This window comes from Triticum dicoccoides, chromosome 6A (genome assembly GCF_002162155.2).
Source record: "Triticum dicoccoides isolate Atlit2015 ecotype Zavitan chromosome 6A, WEW_v2.0, whole genome shotgun sequence".
Lineage (NCBI taxonomy): Eukaryota > Viridiplantae > Streptophyta > Magnoliopsida > Poales > Poaceae > Triticum > Triticum dicoccoides.
This window is the reverse complement of record NC_041390.1, coordinates 222,944,520-222,969,469: the sequence shown is the minus strand read 5'-3', so window position 1 is coordinate 222,969,469 and position 24,950 is coordinate 222,944,520. Positions and strand designations below refer to the sequence as shown.

Below are 24,950 nucleotides of genomic sequence, written 5' to 3'. Positions count from 1 at the left end.
CATGTAAAAGTCAACCAGTTCCAAAATATGGTTTCAACTGCATTGCTCACAACTAAATTTATATGTACAAAAACTATATATATACTTCAATTACTTTCTCAAGAAAGAAAAAAATCCTTTGAATACACAAAATACACAATACATGACATATTTTGCACTCACTCGGTTTGCTAAGTGGATTGCCAAATAAACATATTGCTAATGTGGCCAACATACTTCAAGATGAAAAGTTGCAACTTCCGTTTCATACCAACAATTCAAAATCCCACAACTACATATGAGAACCATGATGCTTCAGAAGGAACAGGGGGAAAATATACCATGGAGTCTGTTTCTTATACTAACAATTCATAGGGAACTTCTTCTACCTCTATTTAACAAGAAGATGAGAAAAGCTTTGATTGACTTCCTCTGTCGCAGTTTCGGTATGTGCAAATCTAGCAATCTATGATGGCTTTGTTGGGGAACGCAGTATTTCAAAAAATTTACCTACGATCATGCAAGATCTATCTAAGAGATGCATGGCAACAAGCGGGGAGAGTGTGTCCACGTACCCTCGTAGACTGAAAGCGGAAGCGTTTAGTAACGCGGTTGATGTAGTTGAACGTCTTCGCGATCCAACCGATCCAAGCACCAAACGTACGACACCTCCGTGTTCAGCACATGTTCAGCTCGATGATGTCCCTCGAACTCTTGATCCAGTTGAAGTCGGGGAAGAGTTCCGTCAGCGCGATGGTGTGGCGATGGTGATGATGAAGTTACCGGCGCAGGGCTTCGCCTAAGCACTACGACTATATGAACGGGGTGTGTAACTGTGGAGGGGGGCACCGCACATGGCTAAGAGAAGACTTGGTGTGCCTTTGGAGTGCCCCCCTCCCATGTATAAAAAGGGGGAGGAGAGGTGGCCGGCCCAAGGGGGGCGCGCCATGGGGGGAGTCCTACTTGGACTCCCGGTCCAAGTAGGATTCGGCCCCCACCCCTTTCCTATTCCCACTAGGAGAAGGAGGGAAGGAGGAGGAGAAGAGAAGGAAAGCCCCCACCCCCCAACCCTAGTCCAATTTGGATTGGGCTTGGGGGGCGCGCGCCACCACCTGGCCGCCGCCTCCTCTCTCCACTAGGGCCCATGAAGGCCCATTAACACCCCGGGGGTGTTCCGGTAACCCCCGGTACTTCGAAAAATGCATGAACCTTTCCGAAACCATTCCGGTGTCCAAACACAACCTTCTAATATATCAATATTTATGTCTTGACCATTTCGAGACTCCTCGTCATGTCCGTGATCTTATCCTGGACTCCGAACAAACTTCGGTTCATCAAATCACATAACTCATAATACAAATTGTCATCGAACGTTAAGCGTGCGGACCCTACGGGTTCGAGAACTATGTAGACATGACCGAGACACATCTCCGGTCAATAACCAATAGCGGAACCTGGATGCTCATATTGGCTCCTACATATTCTACAAAGATCTTTATCGGTCAAACTGCATAAGTTGTTCCCTTTGTCATCGGTATGTTATTTGCCCGAGATTCGATCGTCGGTATCATCATACCTAGTTCAATCTCATTACTGGAAAGTCTCTTTACTCGTTCCATAATGCATCATCCTGTGGCTAACTCATTAGACACATTTCTTGCAAGGCTCATATTGATGTGCATTACCGAGAGGGCCCAGAGATACCTCTCTGATACACAGAGTGACAAATCCTAATCTCGATCTATGCCAACTCAACAAACACCATCGGAGACACTTGTAGAGCATCTTTATAATCACCTAGTTACATTGTGACATTTGATAGCACACAAGATGTTCCTTCGGTATTCGGGAGTTGCATAATCTCATAGTCAGAGGAACATGTATAAGTCATGAAGAAAGCAATAGCAATAAAACTAAATGATCATAATGCTAAGCTAACGGATGGGTCTTGTCCATCACATCATTCTCTAATGATGTGATCCCGTTCATCAAATGACAACACATGTCTATGGCTAGGAAACATAACCATCTTTGATTAACGAGCTAGTCAAGTAGAGGCATACTAAGGACACTCTGTTTGTCTATGTATTCACACATGCATTAAGTTTCCGGTTAATACAATTCTAGCATGAATAATAAACATTTATTATGATATAAGGAAATATATCTAATCAACTTTATTATTGCCTCTAGGGCATATTTCATTCAGTCTCCCACTTGCACTAGAGTCAATAATCAAGATTACATAGTAATGATTCTAACACCCATGGAGTCTTGGTGTTGATCATGTTTTGCTCGTGAGAGAGGCTTAGTCAACGGGTCTGCAACATTCAGATCCGTGTGTATCTTGCAAATCTCTATGACCCCTCCTTGACTTGATCGCAGATGGAATTGAAGCGTCTCTTGATGTGCTTGGTTCTCTTGTGAAATCTGGATTCCTTTGCCAAGGCAATTGCACCAGTATTGTCACAAAAGATTTTCATTGGACCCTATGCACTAGGTATGACACCTACATCGGATATGAACTCCTTCATTTGCTGCTTCCGAAGAAGCTATGTACTCCGCTTCACACGTAGATCCCGCCATGACGCTCTGCTTGGAACTGCACCAACTGACAGCTTCACCATTCAATATAAATATGTATCCAGTGTGTGACTTAGAGTCATCCAGATCAATGTCAAAGATTGCATCGACATAACCATTTACGACGAGCTCTTTGTCACCTCCATAAACGAGAAACATATCCTTAGTCCTTTTCAGGTATTTCAGGATGTTCTTGACCGTTGTCCAGTGATCCACTCCTGGATTACTTTGGTACCTCCCTGCTAAACTAATAGCAAGGCACACATCAGGTCTTGTACACAGCATTGCCTACAGGATAGAACCTATGCCTGAGGCATAGGGAATGACTTTCATTTTCTCTCTATCTTCTGCAGTGGTCGGGCATTGAGTCTGACTCAACTTCACACCTTGTAACACGGGCAAGAACCCTTTCTTTGACTAATCCATTTTGATCTTCTTCAAAACATTATCAAGGTATGTTCTTTGTGAAAGTCCAATTAAGCGTCTTGATCTATCTCTATAGATTTTGATGCCTAATATATAAGCAGCTTCACCGAGGTCTTTCATTGAAAAATTCTTATTCAAGTATACTTTTATGCTATTCAGAAATTCAGTATCATTTCCGATCAACAATATGTCATCCACATATAATATCAGAAATGCTACAGAGCTCCCACTCACTTTCTTGTAAATACAGGCTTCTCCAAAAGTCTGTATAAAACCATATGCTTTGATCACACTATCAAAGCGTGTATTCCAACTCTGAGATGCTTGCACCAGTCCATAAATGGATCACTGGAGCTTGCACACTTTGTTAGCACCTTTTGGATCGACAAAACCTTCTGGTTGCATCATATACAACTCTTCTTTAAGATATCCATTAAGGAATGCAATTTTCACATCCATTTGCCAAATTTCATAATCATAAAATGCAGCAATTGCTAACATGATTCGAACAGACTTAAGCATCGCTACGGGTGAGAAGGTCTCATCGTAGTCAACTCCTTGAACTTGTCAAAAACCTTTCGCAACAAGTCGAGCTTTGTAGACAGTAACATTGCCAACAGCGTCAGTCTTCTTCTTGAAGATCCATTTATTCTCTATTGCTTTCCAATCATCAGGCAAGTCAACCAAAGTCCACACTTTGTTCTCATACATGGATCCCATCTCAGATTTCATGGCCTCAGGCCATTTCGTGGAATCTGGGCTCATCTTTGCTTCCTGATAGTTCGTAGGTTCATTAAGGTCAAGTAGCATGACCTCTAGAACAGGATTATCATACCACTCTGGTGCGGATCTTACTCTGGTTGACCTACGAGGTTCGGTAGTAACTTGATCAGAAGTTTCATGATCATCATCATTAGCTTCCTCACTAATTGGTGTATGAATCACTAGAACTGTTTTCTGTGATGAACTACTTTCCAATAAGGGAGAAGGTACAATTACCTCATCAAGTTCTACTTTCCTCCCACTCACTTGTTTCGAGAGAAACTCCTTCTCTAGAAAGGATCCATTCTTAGCAATGAATATTTTGCCTTCAGATCTGTGATAGAAGGTGTACCCAACAGTTTCATTTGGGTATCCTATGAAGCACATTTCTCCGATTTGGGTTCGAGCTTATCAGGTTTAAGCATTTTCACATAAGCATCGCAGCCCCAAACTTTAAGAAACCACAACTTGGGTTTCTTGCCAAACCACAGTTCATATGGTGTCATATCAACGGATTTAGATGATGCCCTATTTAACGTTAATGCAGCCATCTCTAAAGGATAACCCCAAAACGATAGCGGTATATCTGTAAGAGACATCATAGATCGCACCATACCTAATAAAGTACGGTTACGACATTCGGACACACCATTACGCTGTGGTGTTCCAGGTGGCGTGAGTTGCGAAACTATTCCACATTGTTTCAAATGAAGACCAAACTCATAACTCAAATATTCACCTCCACAATCAGATCGTAGAAACTTTATTTTCTTGTTACGACCATTTTCCACTTCACTCTGAAATTCTTTGAAATTTTCTAATGTTTCAGACTTATGTTTTATTAAGTAGATATACCCATATTTGCTCAAATCATCTATGAAGGTCAGAAAATAACGATACCCGCCGCTAGCCTCAACACTGATCGGACTGCATACATCAGTATGTATTATTTCCAACAAGTCTGTTGTTTGCAAGCATCAAGTGATTCATAATCAAGTGATTCCAAAAGTCCATCAGCATTGAGTTTCTTCTTGCGCTTTACACCAATATGACCTAAATGGTAGTGCCACAAATAAGCTGCACTATCATTATTAAACTTGCATCTTTTGGCTTCAATACTATGAATATGTGTATCACTACTATCAAGATTCAATAAAAATAGACCACTCATCAAGGGTGCATGGCCATAAAAGATATTACTCATATAAATAGAACAGCCATTATTCTCTGATTTAAATGAATAACCGTCTCGCATCAAACAAGATCCAGATATAATGTTCATGCTTAACGCTGGCACCAAATAACAATTATTTCGGTCAAAAACTAATCCCGAAGGTAGATGTAGAGGTAGGTGCCGATGGCGATCACATCGACTTTGGAGCCATTTCCCACGTGCATCGTCACCTCGTCCTTAGCCAATCTTCATTTAATCCGTAGCCCCTGTTTCGAGTTGCAAATATGAGCAACAGAACCAATATCAAATACCCAGGCGCTACTATGAACATTATTAAGGTACACATCAATAACATGTATATAAAATATACCTTTCACTTTGCCATCCTTCTTATCCGCCAAATACTTGGGGCAGTTCCACTTCCAGTGACCAGTCCCTTTGCAGTAGAAGCACTCAGCCTCAGGCTTAGGTCCAGACTTGGGCTTCTTCACTTGAGCAGCAACTTGCTTGCCATTCTTCTTGAAGTTCCCCTTCTTCCCTTTGCCCTTCTTTTTGAAACTAGTGGTCTTGTTAACCATCAACACTTGATGCTCCTTCTTGGTTTCTACCTCCGCAGCTTTTAGCATTGCGAAGAGCTCGGGAATTGTCTTATCCATCCCTTGCATATTATAGTTCATCACGAAGCTTTTGTAGCTTGGTGGCAGTGATTGAAGAACTCTGTCAATGACACTATCATCAGGAAGATTAACTCCCAGTTGAGTCAAGTGGTTGTGGTACCCAGACATTATGAGTATATGTTCACTGACAGAACTATTCTCCTCCATCTTGCAGCTATATAACTTATTAGAGACTTCATATCTCTCAATCCGGGCATTTGCTTGAAATATTAAATTTAACTCCTGGAACATCTCATATGCTCCATGACGTTCAAAACATCGTTGAAGTCTCGATTCTAAGCCGTAAAGCATGGCACACTGAACTATCGAGTAGTCATCAGCTTTGCTCTGCCAGGCGTTCATAACATCTGGAGTTGCTCCTGTAGCGGGTTTTGCACCTAGCGGTGCTTCCAGGATGTAATTCTTCTGTGAAGCAATGAGGATAATCCTCAAGTTACGGACCCAGTCTGTGTAATTTCTACCATCATCTTTCAACTTAGATTTCTCTAGGAACGCATTAAAATTCAAAGGAACGGTAGCACGGGCCATTGATCTACAACAACATAGACATGCAAAATACTATCATGTACTAAGTTCATGATAAATTAAAGTTCAATTAATCATATTACTTAAGAACTCCCACTTAGATAGACATCTCTCTAGTCATCTACATGATCACGTGATCCATATCAACTAAACCATGTCCGATCATCACGTGAGATGGAGTAGTTTTTAATGGTGAACATCACTATGTTGATCATATCTACTATATGATTCACGTTCGACCTTTCGGTCTCAGTGTTCCAAGGCCATATCTGCATATGCTAGGCTCGTCAAGTTTAATCTGAGTATTCTGCGTGTGCAAAACTGGCTTGGATCCGTTGTATGTGAACGTAGAGCTTATCACACCCGATCATCACGTGGTGTCTCGGCACAACGAACTGTAGCAACGGTGCATACTTAGGGAGAACACTTATACCTTGAAATTTAGTGAGAGACCATCTTATAATGCTACCGCTGTACTAAGCAAAATAAGATGCATAAAGGATAAACATCACATGCAATCCAAATAAGTGATATGATATGGCCATCATCATCTTGTGCCTTCGGTCTCCATCTCCAAAGCACCGTCATGATCACCATCGTCACTGTCTTGACACCTTGATCTCCATCGTAACATCGTTGTCGTCTCGCCAACTATTGCTTCTACGGCTATCGCTACCGCTTAGTGATAAAGTGAAGCAATTACATGGCGATTGCATTTCATACAATAAAGCGACAACCATATGGCTCTGCCAGTTGCCGATAACTGTTACAAAACATGATCATCTCATACAACAATTTATATATCATCACGTCTTGACCATATCACATCACAACATGCCCTGCAAAACAAGTTAGACGTCCTCTACTTTGTTGTTGCAAGTTTTACGTGGCTGCTACGGGCTTCTAGCAAGAACCGTTCTTACCTACGCATCAAAACCACAACAATTTTTCGTCAAGTGTGTTGTTTTAACCTTCAACAAGGACCGGGCATAGTCAAACTCGATTCAACTAAAGTTGGAGAAACAGACACCCGCTAGCCACCTGTGTGTGAAGCACGTCGGTAGAACCAGTCTCATGAACACGGTCATGTAATGTCGGTCCGGGCCGCTTCATCCAACAATACCGCCGAATCAAAGTAAGACGTTGCTGGTATAAGCAGTATGACTATTATCGCCCACAACTCTTTGTGTTCTACTCATGCATATAACATCTACGCATAGACCTGGCTTCGATGCCACTGTTGGGGAACGCAGTATTTCAAAAAAATTACCTACGATCACGCAAGATCTATCTAGGAGATGCATAGCAACAAGCGGGGACAGTCTGTCCACGTACCCTCGTAGACCGAAAGTGGAAGCGTTTAGTAACGCGATTGATGTAGTCGAACGTCTTCGCGATCCAACCGATCCAAGCACTGAACGTACGACACTTCCGCGTTCAGCACACGTTCAGCTCGATGACGTCACTCGAACTCTTGATCCAGTTGAGGCCGGGGAAGAGTTTCGTCAGCACGATGGCGTGGCGACGGTGATGATGAAGTTACCGGCGCACGGCTTCGCCTAAGCACTACGACGATATGACCGAGGTGTGTAACTATGGAGGGGGGCACCGCACAAGGCTAAGAGAAGACTTGGTGTGCCTTTGGGGTTCCCCCTCCCATGTATATAAAGGGGGAGGAGAGGTGGTCGGCCAAGGGGGGCGCGCCATGGGGGGAGTCCTACTTGGACTCCCGGTCCAAGTAGGATTCGCCCCCCTTCCTATTCCTACTAGGAGAACGAGGGAAGGAGGAGGAGAAGAGAAGGAAAGGGGGTGTGCGCCGCCACCTGGCCGCCGCCTCCTCTCTCCACTAGGGCCCATGAAGGCCCATTAACTCCCTGGGAGGGTTCCGGTAACCCCCGGTACTCCGGAAAATGCCCGAACCTTTACGAAACCATTCCGGTGTCCAAAATCAACCTTCCAATATATCAATATTTATGTCTTGACCATTTCGAGACTCCTCGTCATGTCCATGATCCTATCCGGGACTCCAAACAAACTTCGGTTCATCAAATCACATAACTCATAATACAAATCGTCATTGAACATTAAGCGTGCGGACCCTACGGGTTCGAGAACTATGTAGACATGACCGAGACACATCTCCGGAAAATAACCAATAGCGGAACCTGAATGCTCATATTGGCTCCTGCATATTCTATGAAGATCTTTATCGGTCAAACCACATAACAACATACGTTGTTCCCTTTGTCATCGGTATGTTCCTTGCCCGAGATTCGATCGTCGGTATCATCATGCCTAGTTCAGTATCATTACTGGCAAGTCTCTTTACTCGTTCCGTGATGCATCATCCCATGGCTAACTCATTAGACACATTGCTTGCAAGGCTCATATTGATGTGCATTACCGAGAGGGCCTAGAGATACCTCTCCGATACACGGAGTGACAAATCCTAATCTCGATCTAGGCCAACTCAACAAACACCATCGGAGACACCTACAGAGCATCTTTATAATCACACAGTTATGTTGTGATGTTTGATAACACACAAGGTGTTCCTCCGGTATTTGGGAGTTGCATAATCTCATAGTCAGAGGAACATGTATAAGTCATGAAGAAAGCAATAGCAATGAAACTAAACGATCATAATGCTAAGCTAACGGATGGGTCTTGTCCATCACATCATTCTCTAATGATGTGATCCCGTTCATCAAATGACAACGCATATCTATGGCTAGGGAACATAACCATCTTTGATTAATGAGCTAGTCAAGTAGAGGCATACTAGGGACACTCTGTTTGTCTATGTATTCGCACATGAATTAAGTTTCCAGTTAATACAATTCTAGCATGAATAATAAACATTTATCATGATATAAAGAAATATAAATAATCAAGTTTATTATTTCCTCCAAGGCATATTTCCTTCAGGCTCAGTAGTGGTTGTCAAGTTATAACGGCCCTGAAAAATGAGAACTGCAACAAGAATGAAATTATCAACCACGTAACTATAACTCTGTAACTAATTAAGATGTATGGGTGCCACTGAACTAACCATCATAGAGATCTCCTCGTAAGTTGAAGAGAGGAAAAGGTTTGGACTTGAACTTATTGATCCTCGAACCAAATGACTGCAAAAAAACAAGGGGTGATAGAAGTTAAACAACTACCAGTAGAGAGTTAATAAAATGATATAACTAGTCCAATACTGAAATTAGGAGGAAAGCACTTACAATCGTCAACTCATCCCAAAGATGTTCATCAGCTTGTATCATGCACCTAATTTCATCCCAATCAACTCCACTTTGTTTACGTGCCTCCTTTAGCATTTTATAGTCTCTCTTCAATTCCTTTTCCTTCTCTTGAACTTGGGACTTTGTGAATTTGACATAACTATGTCTAGCATGGAATATTCCAACCATCATATTCCAAATTTCACCATTCCATCCATTCCGCCCTCGGTGATAAGGAGTATTGTGCTGAAGAAGTATCTCCACCAAAGCCTTTTCAAGTTCTAGATTCCATTAGGCTCTGGATTTCAGATCTAAGGACATAGAAGAAGGACTACAATTCTAAATTTGATTGAAAACAACCAGTTTTTACCATACAAAAAGAAGAAAGACGAGCAAAAGATAATGTATTGTTGGTTAGTATACAAGTTTGCATATAAGCATGCAACTGTGATCTCGATAGACAAGTTATCAAAAGCCAAAGTCGACAGATAGATGAAACAGTTATAAAATTCAAGTATGGCCAATTTCTCCGACAAGTATTTCCGGACGGAGGGAGTACATACTACTTCTCTATGATCCACAATTTTGTGCAACCAAATATCTAATATATGGACTATCTTGAACTAATAAAGAGACATTGTAACAATAGGATATGAGAATACCATTTGGAGAATCCCTTTTGGTAATCTTTCGCGAATCCAGTTTTGTTCCAAGTGCAACTTTCCTTCCCCTTCCAGCTTGCACCAAGTTAAATTCGCTACTTGCATCCATGTATATTTTCCTAATGGACAACGAATTATATGAATCGAGAGACATGAATCAACAAAGTGACAATGCAAAGGAAGCAAGATTAAACAGAGGTAAAAGAAGTGATGTATATTAGGGAAATGCTACTAATCTTAACACATGTTCTCTGGGCTTATGAATTATGTCAGCAATAAATAGTACGCCAACTAATAAAATTTCTTGTATCAAGTTACTACTGATGATGTGTACATCCCATCCACGATTGAGTTTAGAACTAAACAACATGGTCATCTGGATTGGTTTTGTAAACATGTTCATCTGAAAAAGCATACTTATCCGAATCAGAACAAAGACAAGTTTCAATATTATGCAAAAGCAAGAGGTACATAGCTACCTTCCTATTTCTGCGGGACACGAAAAAGAAAAAATATTCTTGTGCTTCCCATGATCCCTTAATACGTTGCATTGTTCCTGCTGATATGTCGAGTCCAGATTCTGAAACTGAATCATGTTTGGTTCATTCTATAAGGAACGAGAGCCAATCATCAATTCAAGATGCCAATGTCTATGTATCAGCATGAATAAAGTTAACTATCATCTTGGTTTCACTACCAAGATCAATCAAGACTAAAATTACAGTAAATGATGTTTCCATTGCTGACTACAGAGGGAACATGAGACAATACCGCCGGTGGTGCTAGAAAGGAGAGAGGAGCGGTGGTGGCTGTCGGTGACGACATGCTTTACGAACTCACCGAGGACTACGATATGAACAGAGGACCAATCAGCGGCGGCTATATTGACAAACCCTAGATGAAGATGGAAGGGAGGGGAGGGGGGAGGGGGATGGAGTACCTCGGGGGATGTCGGCGTCATGGGAAGGGGGGTCCCCAGACTTGCCTGCCTGCGGCCCGCTGCGTGGCTAAGCCAGCAGGCCGTATGGCCTATCATCATCAACAAGGCATCCAAGACCCTCGCGAGGGGCCAAGCCTCGCGAGGAGGACGACACGAGACCTCCTATGGAGTGGCCTAGTCAAGCAGGCTCACGAGGAGCGGAGATATCAAGGCGAGGCGAACCTCACGAGGCTCTCGTGACGTGAGCCATGACGATCGACACCAGGCGGGCGCCAGCACGCGTAGCGTCCTTGTTTCCTCTTTTGTGCTAAGGAAACTAGCGCAGGCGAGGAGTACCGAGGCATCAGGCAAAGGTTGCCATTTTGGTGCAACAAGACCAAGACCAGAAGGACGGCAAGACGGAGGTCATCGTGGAGCCCAAGACGGCGTCACCACCAGAGCCTTTTGATGCGCAGACCACCTTTTGTCAGGATAGCTTGTACTAGTTGTCCCCCTTCAAATTAGACCGCCGTTGTTGGCTCCCTTCCCGCTCAATATTTGGGAAGAGGACCAGGGCCTCTATAAGTAGGGCTAGCCACCACCAGGGGACGGCGGGGAGACGACATCTTAGATCACTCTCTCACCCATACAAGTTAGCCACGCACAAGAACACCTCAACCTCAGGAGGCTGTTCTTCCCCTTGTATTGTTCATCATCAGCCCAAGAGGCAATCCACCACCACCACACTGGAGTAGGGTGTTACACCACAACGGTGGCCCGAACCAGTATAAATCATGTGTCTTTCTGTGTTGTGAGTTCGTCGAGTTCGTCCACGAGATCTTAGAGAGTTAGGGCGTAGATCGGTGGGAGGAAAAGACTTCGCGCGCACCCTAGTGTTCGAACCTTAAGGGTTTGCCAAAACCCCATATCCGACATTTGGCGCGCCGGGTAGGGGTGCGCTGTAGCTTTCCTTCCGTCAGTTCATCGCTCCATCGTCTCCATGGCAGACGCTCGTCGCGCTCGAGCCGAGCGTCGGGCTGCTCTCACCGCCCGCGTTGCTCAGACAGCTCCCATCGGCGGGCCACCACGTCGTTCTCTGTCCCCTACTGCCAACGCTGCCACCAGCCTAATGGGGAACGAGCAGCAAGCGTCTTCGCTGCATCCCTTAGTGCGGCAGGACGGCCGCACCGCCACCCCATCCCTGGCCCCAGCCGATTCTTTGTCCCACGCACACCGCGCTCCCATGGAGGCGCGGGCCGCACTCCTCGCCGCAAACGAGCTCCTGCGCTACCGCCCAGTCGACGACCTCTATGAGGAGTGGCTCGACCGCGTCGCCGAGATCGTCCATGCCGTAGGGGGCTCCCCGGCACCGTCCCTCTCTCGGCCTCACCCTCAGCCAGCCACGGGCGACGAGGCCCGAGGCGTGCCTCCACCACCCCAGCTCAAAGACGGTGCCTTGGCACCAAGGCGCGTGGCTCCGCGATGCGATCCGCCACGACCGGTGCCCGCGCGCGAAGAGAGAAGCTGCCAAGAAATCCCACGGCCGCGAGAAGCTGCACCCGCGCTTCCCGCGCCGCCTCGTCAAGACCGTGCGTCGCTTGCGTCGACACCGCGCGGACCTCGACAAGACCAAGCTCCACCTCCAAGGTGGGCCCTAGTAACCACGGCCGGCTGCCGCACCTTCACCCCCGAGCTCCGCAGCGTCATCTGGCCAGGCAAGTTCAAGCCGGATCTGCCTCCTCGCTACGACGGCATCGCCGACCGCGCAGAGTTCCTGCAGCTCTACGAGCTGAGCATCGAAGCAACCAACGGCGACGAGAAAGTCATGGCGAACTGGTTTCCCATGGCTCTCAAGGATGGGGCCCGCACCTGGCTCCTGAACTTGCAGCACGGCTCGATCTCCTCCTGGGACAAGATGCGCGACCGCTTCATCGCCAACTTCCAGGGCACTCGCGACCGCCCGCCGGCCGCGACCGATCTGCGCCGCATCAAGCAACAACCAGGGGAGACCCTCCAGAAGTACATCCAGCGCTTCAACAACACCCGCCTCAAGATCCCCAAGGTCACGGATGAGGCCATCATCTACACGTTCTTCGACGGCGTCCGTGATGTCAAGATGAAGGAAGAGCTAGCCATCCACGAGGAGCTCTGCATGTCTCAGGAGCTGTTCAACCTGGCGACCAGGTGCGCAAGAGCTGAGGAGGGGTGTCTTTCCCTCCTTGAGCTGCCAGCCACAGGCACAGAGGAGAAGAAAGCCAAGGCCAAGGACGTGAAGCGCAAGGAAGCGGTAGTGCTAGCTGCGGAGCCCGACACCAAACGGGGCAAAGATCAACCCGAATCATCCAAGAATAGCCGACCGTTCTGCGCCTTCCACAACCTGAACACCCACAACACCAGCGACTGCCAAGAGCTCCGAGCCCTACGCGAGGGACGCTACGGTCGACGCCCCGAGCGCGGCGACCGGGGCTACGGCCATGGAGGAGGATGAGGAGGCGGACGCTGGGACGACCGCGGCCCGTGCCAGGAATGGAGCGACAGGCCTCGTGAGGACCACTGGCAGGACCATCCTCGCGAGGGGCCCTGGAGGGACCAGCCTCGCAAGGATCGCCCCCAAGGCAACAACGGTCTTCCTCCACTGCCGCCACCAAGAAGGAACGATGACCATCATCAGGACGACGGGGCTAGGGGCTTCCAGGAGCCGCGTGCAATCGCCTGCATCTTGGGCGGTGCCCAGGCCCCAGCCTCTCAACCCATCTTCAAACAATTCGTTCGCGAGGTGAACGCGGCGCTCCCCAAGCTTGAGGTTGCGCGCCCGCTCGAGTGGTCCCGGTGCGCCATCACTTTCAACTCGGCAGATCAGCTCAAGTGCGCGGCCACTGCCGGTGTCCTCCCGATGTTGTGTTTCCCAGTCATCAGCAATGTGCAAGTTACCAAGACTCTCATCGACGGCGGTGCAGGACTCATTGTCCTATCCGTTGACACTTTCGATAACCCCCAAGTGCCATATGAGCAGCTCCAGCCTACCAAACCTTTCTCGGGAGTGACCGATGGCTCCACCACACTGATAGGGCAGGTCTGCCTGCCTTTCACCTTCGGCACACGCGACAACTACCGCACTGAGCTCATCGACTTCGACGTCGTGCACATCCGCCTGATATACAACGCCATCCTTGGGTATCCGACCTTGGCAAAGTTCATGGCGGTCACCCACCACGGCTACAACGTCCTCAAGATGCCTGGAAGTAGTGGGGTCATCACGGTCCCGTGTGAAGAGAGGGATGCGATGTGCTCCCTCGAGCGTGCCTTCCAAGCTGCAGCAATCGATGACCCCGACAGCAGAAGTGAGGGTCCTCCGGAGGCCATCCCCAAGAAGAAGCAGCTGCGCCGCGGAGGACCTCAGGAGGATGGCGTCGCGGCAGGAGCCTCATCAGAATTAGCGTCCGTCCTAGGGGTGCCTCCCTCCATCGCATAGGAAGGTGCGCCCGACGCCCTCCTCAAGCAGGGCTCGGGGGCTCTCTTCTGGAGGGCCTCAGACCTTTCCCACCTCACGAGGGAGGCGCTTGGGCACCACTTGGAGGCGTGCTAGGCGGCATGTTTTCCTCAGGAGAACATCGGGCAAGGGGTGCCCGCCACTCAGGAGTTCATCGCCAAGACCACACAGGAACTGCAAGACGCAAGAGCCATGCGCGGGGATAGCCGCTCACAGGGCGCGGCTCGCCACCCAGGCGAGGGTGCCGAGCTGCGTGTCTGCATCGACATTCCAGGGCTCAACAGGGTCGCGTCTCAGGAGCGCTTCTGGCCTTCACGTGTGGGCCGTTGCGGAGGCCCGCCACACAGCTACGTTCGCATGCCCCTCGGCTTGCCGAGCGTGGCGTCGGCCTATCAGCGTGCCATGCGGCGTGACCTGGCGACTCAAGAGGCCAGCTACCGCGTCATACTTGAGGGAATGAACACGGTCTTCAGGGAGCCTCCTGAGCCCCCAGGGACTCCCAAGGCTCAGGGCTCCGGTGGCTCATGAGGAGTCATTTCTTCGACGCACGCCTTCAGCTGCACCAACTCTGCTTCGTCTACAGAACCAGGTGACATCTTCCAAGCTCGTTAAGCTGGGAGCGCCCCTTGGGCTGCATCATTCACAGGCCGTGTGGGTCCATCGCTACGGCATGTGTCCCATTTGATTATGTCTTTAGCTTACCTTGCTGGGGGGCGCCCCTCGGGCTGCATCATCCCCAAGCTGCTCGGGCCGGACCCAGTGGCATGTATCTTCCTGCATTTACCCAAGCTGATTTGTCTTCCCTTCTTAACCTGCCTACGGTCATCATCTTCCCGATCATCGCCTCCCACGGGGCCTCCTCACAGGCACGGCGCTGGTGCATGGGTCCGTCCCTGCCACGTCGACAAACCTGAGCGGTCGAACTCTGGCTCGCGGCACGCCCCGCGCACGTCACCTCACCAGACCCTCAGTGCCTTCATTTCATCCGGACAAACCAGCGGTAGGCTGACGGCTGTAACGGCAAACCATGTTCTTCTTGTGCCTGTTCACAGGGACCCCGTGGGAAGGATAGCAGGCGGCATCGCGAGTCTCCTTTTCTCTCGTGCAATTCGCTTGCGCGTTAAAAGGGGGCTCCTGAGCATCGCGACTCAGGAGCTCCTACTGGCTCTCCAGCCCTCACCCCCTGGCCTTGACCATGGCATCGCGACTTGGCATACCAGCGGCGGCTGAGCTCGCTCGAGGGCCGGGACCTGAGGACGCAGAGCACTAACGAGAGCATGGGAGGAGGGGAACTTGTATGGGCCGGCCCGGCTATGCCGCACAAGTTGGCGCGCAGCCCCAACACAACGTCAGGAATCGTCATGAAGTTCACAAGATATGTCTCGCCCTCGGATCGGCTAAATGTCTGGGCCTTATGGACACTCACGCCTTGCCGCAATCCCGTTGGCCATTGCGGCCACGTCAACTCCCTTTCTTCCCTAACCATGGCCGCTTGAGCGCTAAGGGGGACCTCCTGAGCATCGCGCCTCAGGGGATCTTACTGGACCTCGGGCCGCACACCTCCTGGCCTTGACCACGACACGCGACCTGGCATACCAGCGACGGCTGTAGCCTGCCTGGGGACCGGGACCTGTCGGCGTAGAGCAACAAGCTATCGCGAGGAAAGAAAGGGGGACCGAGCCTTAACGGGAAGCGCGTTCATCAAATCTTCATAACAAGGAAGAAAAACACAAAAGACATTACAGACCCTTACATGCCCCCACGGGGCGCTTCATGATTCTTCGCAGCAAAAGCTAAAACTGAGGAAGATCCTATATACACCCCCTGCGGCAGACACCATCATCAACAGTGGGCCACGGGAGGCCGGCGCCAACCCCATCCAAATCAGAGGCGGCGGCGGCCGGACGCGGCAGCACTGCTCCGAGCGCGGCGAGAGCTCGGGGGCACGTAGCTGTCGTCGCTTGTCTCCGGAGTCTCGTAGAGCTGCTGGACTCCCAAGGGCTGCTGCTGCTGGAGTGGTCACAAGCGGAGCGCGCATTAGCCTCGCGCCCCTCTCCGGAGCAGCACTCCAGGAGGCGGCCCTCGGCATCGAAGACCTTGAAGAAGAGCGTGGAGACGCCGTCGTACTCAAGATGGATCGCGAGGGCGCCCCTCACGCGGCAGACCCGTGCGATCTCGCCCCAGCCGTGGGTCATGAAGATCTTGCCGGAGGGGACCGCTTCGATCTCGCTCCAGTCGCAGGAGCGCCGCAGTCGGCGTGCTGCAACCAGAGCTCGAGAGGCCCCCTCGGCGGCATCACGTCAGAGAAGAACCGTGGGAAGCGGACCGAAGAGCTTGGCAGCATCGGCGCCCACAGCACCAGCTCACGCGAGGATTTCGCGGCGTGGATTCCGGGGGCGAAGGCGCGCGTCGCCGTGGCGCGGTGACCCCGAGCGCGGCGTCGGCGGCACTGCTCGTCGCCCCGCCCTCCTGAGCCCTCGGCTTGGGCATACAGGGGTAGCAGGTACCCTGGAGGAGGCCGCTCGCACCAAGGCCTCGCCACCACCTGCATCGCCGCTTCTTCACGGCGGTGGATCGACCTCTTCTTCGGCGAGAGTTGCTCCAGGACATCTCGGGGGGCTTTCCCCTTTTCTTCGGCGGAGAACCTTCTAATAGGCGCCATTCGTGCTAGCAGTGGAGCGAGGAAGAAGAAGCCGCAAGCGAGGAAGAGATGGGCGATGGGGGCTCCGTCCCCCTCCCCATTTATAGCAAAAGAAGGCCAACCGGCACCTTCCTCGACCGCAGGTAATGATGGTTTCCCTTGCATGTCGCAGGGACTCGTCAAGTCGTGCAGTCGCCGAGGCAGCGTGGGGAAGCGCAGACGCCCACGACCAATCAACCGCCACGCGTTAACCAAGGCCGCGGGCTTTTGGGGCCCGCGGTGCTCCGTGCTTGGCCCTTGGCTTCGCCGCGAAGCCAAGCCTGAGCGCACCTTGGGCCCGGGGGCTACTATCGGCGTCCTGGGAACGGGGGTCCCCAGACTTGCCTGCCTGCGGCCCGCTACGTGGCTAAGCCAGCAGACCGTACGGCCCATCTTCATCAACAAGGCATCCAAGACCCTCGCGAGGGGCCAAGCCTCGCGAGGAGGACGACACGAGACCTCCTCCGGAGCGGCCTAGTCAAGCAGGCTCACGAAGAGCGGAGATATCAAGGCGAGGCGAACCTCACGAGGCTCTCGTGACGTGAGCCATGACGATCGACACCAGGCGGGCGCCAGGCGGGCGCCAGCACGTGCAGCGTCCTTGTTTCCTCTTTGGTGCTAAGGAAACTAGCGCAAGCGAGGAGTACCGATGCATCAGGCAAAGGTTGCCATTTTGGTGCAAAAGGACCAAGACCAGAAGGACGGCAAGACGGAGGTCATCGTGGAGCCCAAGACGGCGTCACCACCAGAGCCTTTCGCAGGCGCAGACCACCTTTTATCAGGATAGCTTGTACTAGCTGTCCCCCTTCAAATTAGCCCGCCGTTGTTAGCTTCCTTCCCACTCAATATTTGGGAAGAGGACCAGGGCCTCTATAAGTAGGGCTAGCCACCACCAGGGGACGGCGGGGAGACGACATCTTAGATCACTCTCTCACCCGTACAAGTTAGCTACGCACAAGAACACCTCAACCTCAGGAGGCTGTTCTTCCCCTTGTATTGTTCATCATCAGCCCAAGAGGCAATCCACCACCACCACACTGGAGTAGGGTGTTACACCACAACGGTGGCCCGAACCAGTATAAATCCTGTGTCTTTCTGTGTTGCGAGTTCGTCGAGTTCGCCCACGAGATCTTAGAGAGTTAGGGCGTAGATCGGTGGGAGGAAAAGACTTCGCGCGAACCCCGATGTTCGAACCTTAAGGGTTTGCCGGAACCCCACATCCGATAGGGGAGATGGCCAGCCAGCCCTAGGAAGAAGCGGAATCAGGCATCCGACGAAGACGGAGGCAGTGGTGGCGGCGAGGGAGACGGTTGGTGTGCGTCGTTCTTGCGGCTGGGTCTCGCGCGAGGCGTGTGAGCTGCAAGGTGCCCCTCGATGCTGGAAAGCCCGGTGGATCAGGGAGGATGTGGCGGGATATTTGGGGCTGGCCCGGTCGAAGCCCACTGTACCAACCGCTTCTCTTGGGCTTTTAGGGGCTTGCAAGCCCAATGGGGAAAATCCACTAAAAACCCTTTCAATCCCGGTGTGCCAAACAAGGCCTTATATAGTGGGGGACAAATCCAACCGTTATGCAGCCCTCAGCCCGCACATAAATGGAACTACTGCTCGGGGAGCGGTACTACCGCCCAAGCGGTAGTGGCAGAAAAGTAAGTGCAATGACACAAGGTCACAAGCTAGTAGTGCTGCCGGAGCGGTACTACCGCTCGCTCCGACGGTACTACCACTGGGTTGCAGTACCACCGCACTGTGATGGCGGGGGTTGGTAGTATGGTAGCAGCGGTATTGCCGCCTAGAATGGGCGGTACTACCTCTAACAGTCGGTACTGCCGCTCCCTACTACCCCTAAGAAAAACAGGGGAGCGCTGAAGAGCAAAGCTGCGAGCGGTAGCGGTAGCAGAAGTAGGCGTGGTACTACGACTTATAAGTGGTAGTACCACTCCTACTGTCGCTTGCTCTACTGGGTCAAAGGGGGTTCCACGGAAGTGAGCCAAAGGGATTACCGTTGGACTACCGTGCAACGGTGCAACCCGACACGAAGAATCGAGACCCGAGTAGATGGCGGTACTACCCGCGGTACTACCGCTAACAAGCGATACCACCGCTGGCAGCTCCCCAACGACCCTTCTCCAAAACAGAGGGAGAACTCCATCGAAGCGAAAAGGCCAATATTTATAATTGGTGTTGCTGCTTTAGAGCATCTCCAACAGGCGCCGAACGCAGCGCGCGCAAAAAACAACTTTAACGCGCGCCCATCGCCTGGTTTGGCGCGGCGCGCAGCGACCGCTCCAGCAGCCGCGCTAAAATGCATGGGGCGCTCATTCTACAAACTAGAAATGTAGGCATTGGAAGCATAAAAACTAGATAGATTGCATAGATTTTAAACGATACAAATGTATTTTACATCGGAAACATAGATTGCATAATAATAAAAACGACAAACGATAAAAAACGAAATAGATTGCATAAAAAAACTACTCTAAGTCGCTATCATCATCACCATTATCATCCTCGGCGGTGTCGTCCGAGGTATCTAGCCAGATGTCCAGCCATCGATCATCGTCCGGCGTGAAGAACGACTGCCCACCTGCTGGAACGGGATCGGACTGCGCATTCGCCAACGCCTTCCGCCGACGCCTGTCCAGCCGCTCCTCGCGGCGCCTTCGCGTGTCCTCCTCGCGGCACCTTGCCCAGTAGACCTGCTCGTAGGCGACGTCCTCCGGGTGGCGCCGGCGCCACTCCACCATGACCCGCTCGTCCTCCTGGGCGACGAGGAGGCGGCGCTGCCGCTCGGCGTGCTCCGCACGGTCTTGCGCCGTGTTCAGACGAGGCGGCGGGGCGACGTCGAGCGCCTGCTGGAGCGTGTACACATCTTGGAAGTTCATCTGGCCGCGCGGCCAGCCTAGGCGCCACGCCGCCGCGTCGTACACGCGGGCGGCCTTGTGCGCCGTCCCGTAGGTGCCGAGGCCGAGCCGGAGATCGCCGGAGCGTATCTCCGAGTAGTAGCCGCCGTTGGGGCGCAGGCGAACACCGCGGTAGCCGGACGCTCCTCGGCGGCGCGTCGGTGGCGGGGCGCTGGAGCGGTGGAGGCGCGTCGATGGCGGGGCGCTGGAGCGGCGCGTGGCAGAGAGGGACAGGAAGAGGAGAAAAGGAGGCGTGGAGAAGGCGCGTGGCGCGCGCCGCACTTTATAGACGCGCCGGAAGCGGTGCGCAAAAAATGGCGCGCGAGCTGGCGCCTTTTCACACGCGCGCAAACGGTTCCCGCGCGCATGAGTTTCCCGCCGCCACTGGAGCGCGACAAAACGCCCCGCGCGCGCTAAAAACTGGGTTTACCGCGCGCGCGTCGTTTGGCGCGGACGTTGGAGGTGCTCTTAGGTGTGTCCACTCCAGTTACCGGGCCTTCTTTCAAACGAACAAGACTGAGACCAGGTAGAGGGCCTTGTTAGTCTAGTCACGTGCCATGGTAACATGCATTGTCTGCGTACATGTCATGACATGACAAGCAATGAACAGTGTAAGGCTTCCACTATGTGGGCCAAAAGCGATGCCAAATTGACTTTTGGAGTATTTGGCACCGGTGTCCTCCGTTGCCCAGCCAGTGCCATAAATTTTTTGGGGGGCACCGGAGCACCTTGCTCCGGTGCCAAATTCATCGAGCGAATAAAAAACTTATTCCACACCCGTCTCTCGTCCTTCTCGCGCGAATCAACTGCGGTGACTACCTTCGCTTCGTCCACCACCTCCGGTGAGCTCTTCGCTGCTCGCCTCCAACGCTGGACCACCACCCTTTGGCCATGACCTCCGCCCCAAGACGCGAGCTTGGACAGCCTGCACAGCACCTGTGTGTGGCCCGACGCTGACAACTCCGGCCGTGAGCTTGGCCTGCCCACAACCAGAACCCTCTCGCCACGACCTCCGTCGTTGGATGCGAGCCCGGCCAGCCCGCACAGCTAGGCAGCCCGACACCGGTAGCCTCCGTTGTGAGGTCGTCCAGCTCAGGATGGTCCGATCTCCTCCGCCACATGGTCTCCTGCTCGCGACCCCCACCCGCTTCGGCCCATTCACTTCCTCCGCCAGTTTCTGGCTGCACAAGCTTGGATTTGGAAAGAGGGAGGATACAATTTTCTGATTTGGTTTGGATAAACAAAGGGGATCTTTCGGGCGAGAGGAGGAAGAACTCGGCGAGGCACTCTGAAGGCTAGCTCAATGATTATTTTTTTGCGTGGGGTCATCTACTTTTAGATCGAGCGGTGCCCTACGTTGTGAAGCCGGTGCCACAAAATTTTCATTTGGCATCAGAAGTGACGTGGCACCCTTTTCAGTTATTTGGCACCGGTGACATAGTGGAGGGCCTAAGAAAGCAAGAACTGTGCTCTCACGAGAAAACAGATGCTAGTGCAGAGCAGCCACATTCTGACAAAATAAGACCAGTCACAAATTAAGAATTAACGGATGAGATTCGTCCCGTCTCAACTGATCACTGGTGCAGTTCTAGCAGTAATCAAGCCACGAGGACAGCAAAACATAATAAAATTCTTAACCATAAATCTGAAGAACATCTCTACTGCATATTACAACATTCACATCAACACCAACAGCGCTTGCACCTCGCTAAAATTCTCCACGATACATGCATGGGCAAACCATAAATCTGAAGTTCCCATCTTCCCCTACTAGCTTACTACCAGTTACCAAGCTACTAATAATAATACAGTATGAAGCAAACATACTACTTGGAGATGGCTGTTGGTTCTCGGTGCTGGGATGGGAAATGGGAATCACCACTTGTAGCGGCGGTAGATGGCCTCGGCGTGCGCGTTCTTGTAGGCGCTGCAGCCGATGAGGTAGAGGAAGACGAGCGAGACGGTGGCGACGACGAGCGCGATGTTGGCCTTGTGCCACTGGCTCCGCAGCGCCGCCAGGAGGCCCGCGCGGCACGACTCGCACTCGTAGCACAGCTGCGCCGGGTCGTTGCTCCACAGGCCGCAGTCCGGGTCCGACGCCGGCCGCGCCGGGTTCGTCCACACCGTCGGGCTCACGTACCCGAACCCGCACACCGACGGGGGCTTGCAGCAGCCCGACTGCATCCACACACCACACCACACCACAAGCTCCGTCAGTTGTCAGAGACTCAGAGCCCACGTTTCAGCTTAGTTATTAGTATTGTTATGCTGAGAAATTTTACAGGAATCAGTCATCCTGCGACATTGCCAGTGGCTGGATCTGAAGCAATTTTCTTTTCTCTTAATCACGTGAGGTGGAATTTCCTAGAAATGGATGCATGAACGTGTGAGAGACCAAAGCTCCGGAACACGCGGGGGCAAACAGAGGCAGACAAAACCTCCTCAGATGAGGAATCGAGATGCTGCGTGCGGCCACTGCAGAACCGAGCTCAAGTGCCCTCGACCCCAGAACTAAGATGATAAGCAGGAGTAATCAACACACGACTCTAGAACTAATCACAAGCCCCCACGCACCGACCCATGCGACCCTTGTCCCCGGCACTGTCCCCGTCCATTTCTCGTTCTTGGGACAGCAACTCTTCCATGGTTCTGTTGCCGATATATACGGTACTTGGGTTAAGCTTTCACTCAGGGGATGGAGTGAAAAGTAGCATTGATACGCCACTCAATTATATTCGCAGTCTAAATCAGTGTCAGATTTGTTCCACAAAGGGCTTAATTACATGGGCCTACGCGCGGATTCCCCTCAAGACCATTTGGCAATTGGAGAACCCGAGTGGCCCACATCACAGTGACCGTGAAGAATGGGGGGCACCGCTTCTTTGTGCCCTGTCAGAAAGTTGCCACCGGATGGATTCCCCTCCTCATCGTCTAGTAGCACCTCCGAGGGCCAAGATAACCTGATGCCCGGATCCTTCTAAAGCACACCTCAACGTCTTGTTTCGGCTATAAGTGTGACTACCGATGCGTTTGCTCACATCATATCTAGTGGAGTAGTATGGCCACAGTTTCAGTCGAAACAGTGTGAGTTGGACATGCTCATTTTGTGGAATCCTATGTTTGAGAAGGTGGGAGTATTTCATAAATCTATGGCTAAACAACGATATACTAGTATACGTAGTAAGTTTCTTGCAGGTTATAAGAAGCAGTAAATGTGAAACTGTTACTCCTAGCTAGTTCTAGTACTACATGGTAGCGTCATTCAGCTAACACTCCAATATGCTTCCCCGCAAAAATCAACTAAAAATATAGGACTGGGATTAGGTGATGGATAACACGTAGTACCTGGAGCGGCGTGAGGTGGGACTGGTAGAACTGGTCGGCGGTGACGTAGCCGGCCTGACGGGCGAGCTTCTTGCAGGTGTCAGAGACGGCGAGGCAGGACCTAATCCCCTCCCACCGGGCGGGGTCGTCGGAGACGTAGCCGCGCAGCCACATGGAGAAGCCGTCGAGGCGGTACTCGTCGTACTCGCGGCCGAGCACCGGGTAGGCGCCCGAGCCGCGGGTGACCGCGAAGGCGAAGACGAGGAGCGCGATGAGGAGGGCGATGAGCGCGGCCATGGCGAAGAGGTAGAAGGCGAGGAGGCGGCGGCGGTTCCAGTAGGCGCCGACGAAGCCCGCCAGCGCCGCCAGGAGGATGAGGCCGCCCAGGATGGCCACGGGCCAGCGCGCCAGCCGCGCGCACTCCTCCCCCTGCGCCGACGCGAACCACACCCCCGAGGCGATGACGGGGACCGCGCAGATGAGCGCCATCAGCGTCACGCACGCCGTGATGTTGTTGCTCACCGCCATGGCTGCAGGCTCGCCGCTGCCGCTCTCGCTCTCGCTCTCCCAGACCTGTGCTGTGTGTTCTTGACGCGGTGCGGGCTTCCTTCGGGGGTGGGGGGTGGCATAAAAGGGGTTTGCGGTTTTGCGGAAAGGTGGCGGGGTTTGCTGGGGCTGGCACGCTGGCCAGGGGAGAGCATGTGTGATCCTGATCCCCGCTGCCGACGCATCGTGCGCCGAGCGGCTTGTCAGCCAGCGCGTTCAGCGTGTGTGGAAGACCGGGATTGTTTGGACGAGTATGGCATGGGCATGCTTGTTTTGCTTTGGGCTTTCACATGCCACGTCGATCCGCTAGTTTAGGGCATCTCCAACCACGTCCCAGGAAGGCTTTTCAGGCGTTTTTTTTTTGCGCCGGCTTCGAAAAATCGGTCCAGTCACGTCCCCAGGAGCCCGATTTTCGTCGGCTTGGGCCGAAAGCAGCGCCAGCGGACCCAGGCCGAACCCGGCGCGCTGGGGGGCACCCGGGGGCGCCGGGACGAACTGTTTTGGCGCGAAACAGCCGCGGGCCCGCCGCGTCAGCGACTCTACCCTCTTCTCGGCCCTTCGTCGTCCTCAACGCCTCGTTTCCCGCGGCGAATCAATGCCAAAGCTGCCGTGCCGGTCAGCTTGCGCCATTGATGCCTCACGGGCGGCGCAGTGAAGACCGGATGACGCGCGTCCCTCGCCCTCCCTCGCCCGCCACGCGTACTCACGGCGGCTCGCGCACGGGCGGCGCCTCGGCCTATATAAGATGCGTCCCAGAGCACTCGGCGACTCGTACTCTCTCGCCGTCGTCGTTTCTCCCTCGTCTCTCTCTCGCCGTCGTCGTTCCTCCTTCTCCTCTCCCTCGCCGTCTCCAGCACCCATGGCCGAGCGCTTCCCAGGCGACGGCGCGGCGGCGAACGGATTCGGCCGCCGCCATCTTCATGAGAGCGAGGCTCGCCTCCTTTTCGAGGCCGAGTACCCGGTCCCGCCGGACATGCGGGTACCCGGGGCGTGGAGGATCAGCGCCGGCGGCGTGCCGGTGCCCCCGATACCCACCGGCGCGCGTGCGGAGATCGCACGCATCCGCTCGTCCC

At 52.1% G+C, this 24,950-nt stretch overlaps 1 protein-coding gene across 1 annotated transcript; it reads right to left on the bottom strand.

Moving 5' to 3' along the window:
- Positions 1 to 21,557: 21,557 nt before the first annotated feature.
- On the bottom strand, positions 21,558 to 23,999 carry LOC119316663 (tetraspanin-2-like). Its single transcript, XM_037591023.1, has 2 exons — positions 23,353 to 23,999; positions 21,558 to 22,185 (listed from the first exon to the last, which is right to left on the bottom strand). Exons 1-2 carry the CDS (start codon positions 23,857 to 23,859, stop codon positions 21,883 to 21,885), a joined length of 810 nt encoding a protein of 269 aa, XP_037446920.1. The 5' UTR covers positions 23,860 to 23,999; the 3' UTR covers positions 21,558 to 21,882.
- Between the last annotated feature and the right edge of the window lie 951 nt (positions 24,000 to 24,950).

Coding starts and splice junctions, on each gene's coding strand:
- LOC119316663 (XM_037591023.1), bottom strand. CDS start 23,859: ATGGCGGTGAGCAACAACATCACGGCGTGCGTGACGCTGATGGCGCTC. Junction 22,186..23,352: donor CCCACCTCACGCCGCTCCAG/GTACTACGTGTT, acceptor GTGTGGATGCAG/TCGGGCTGCTGCAAGCCCCC.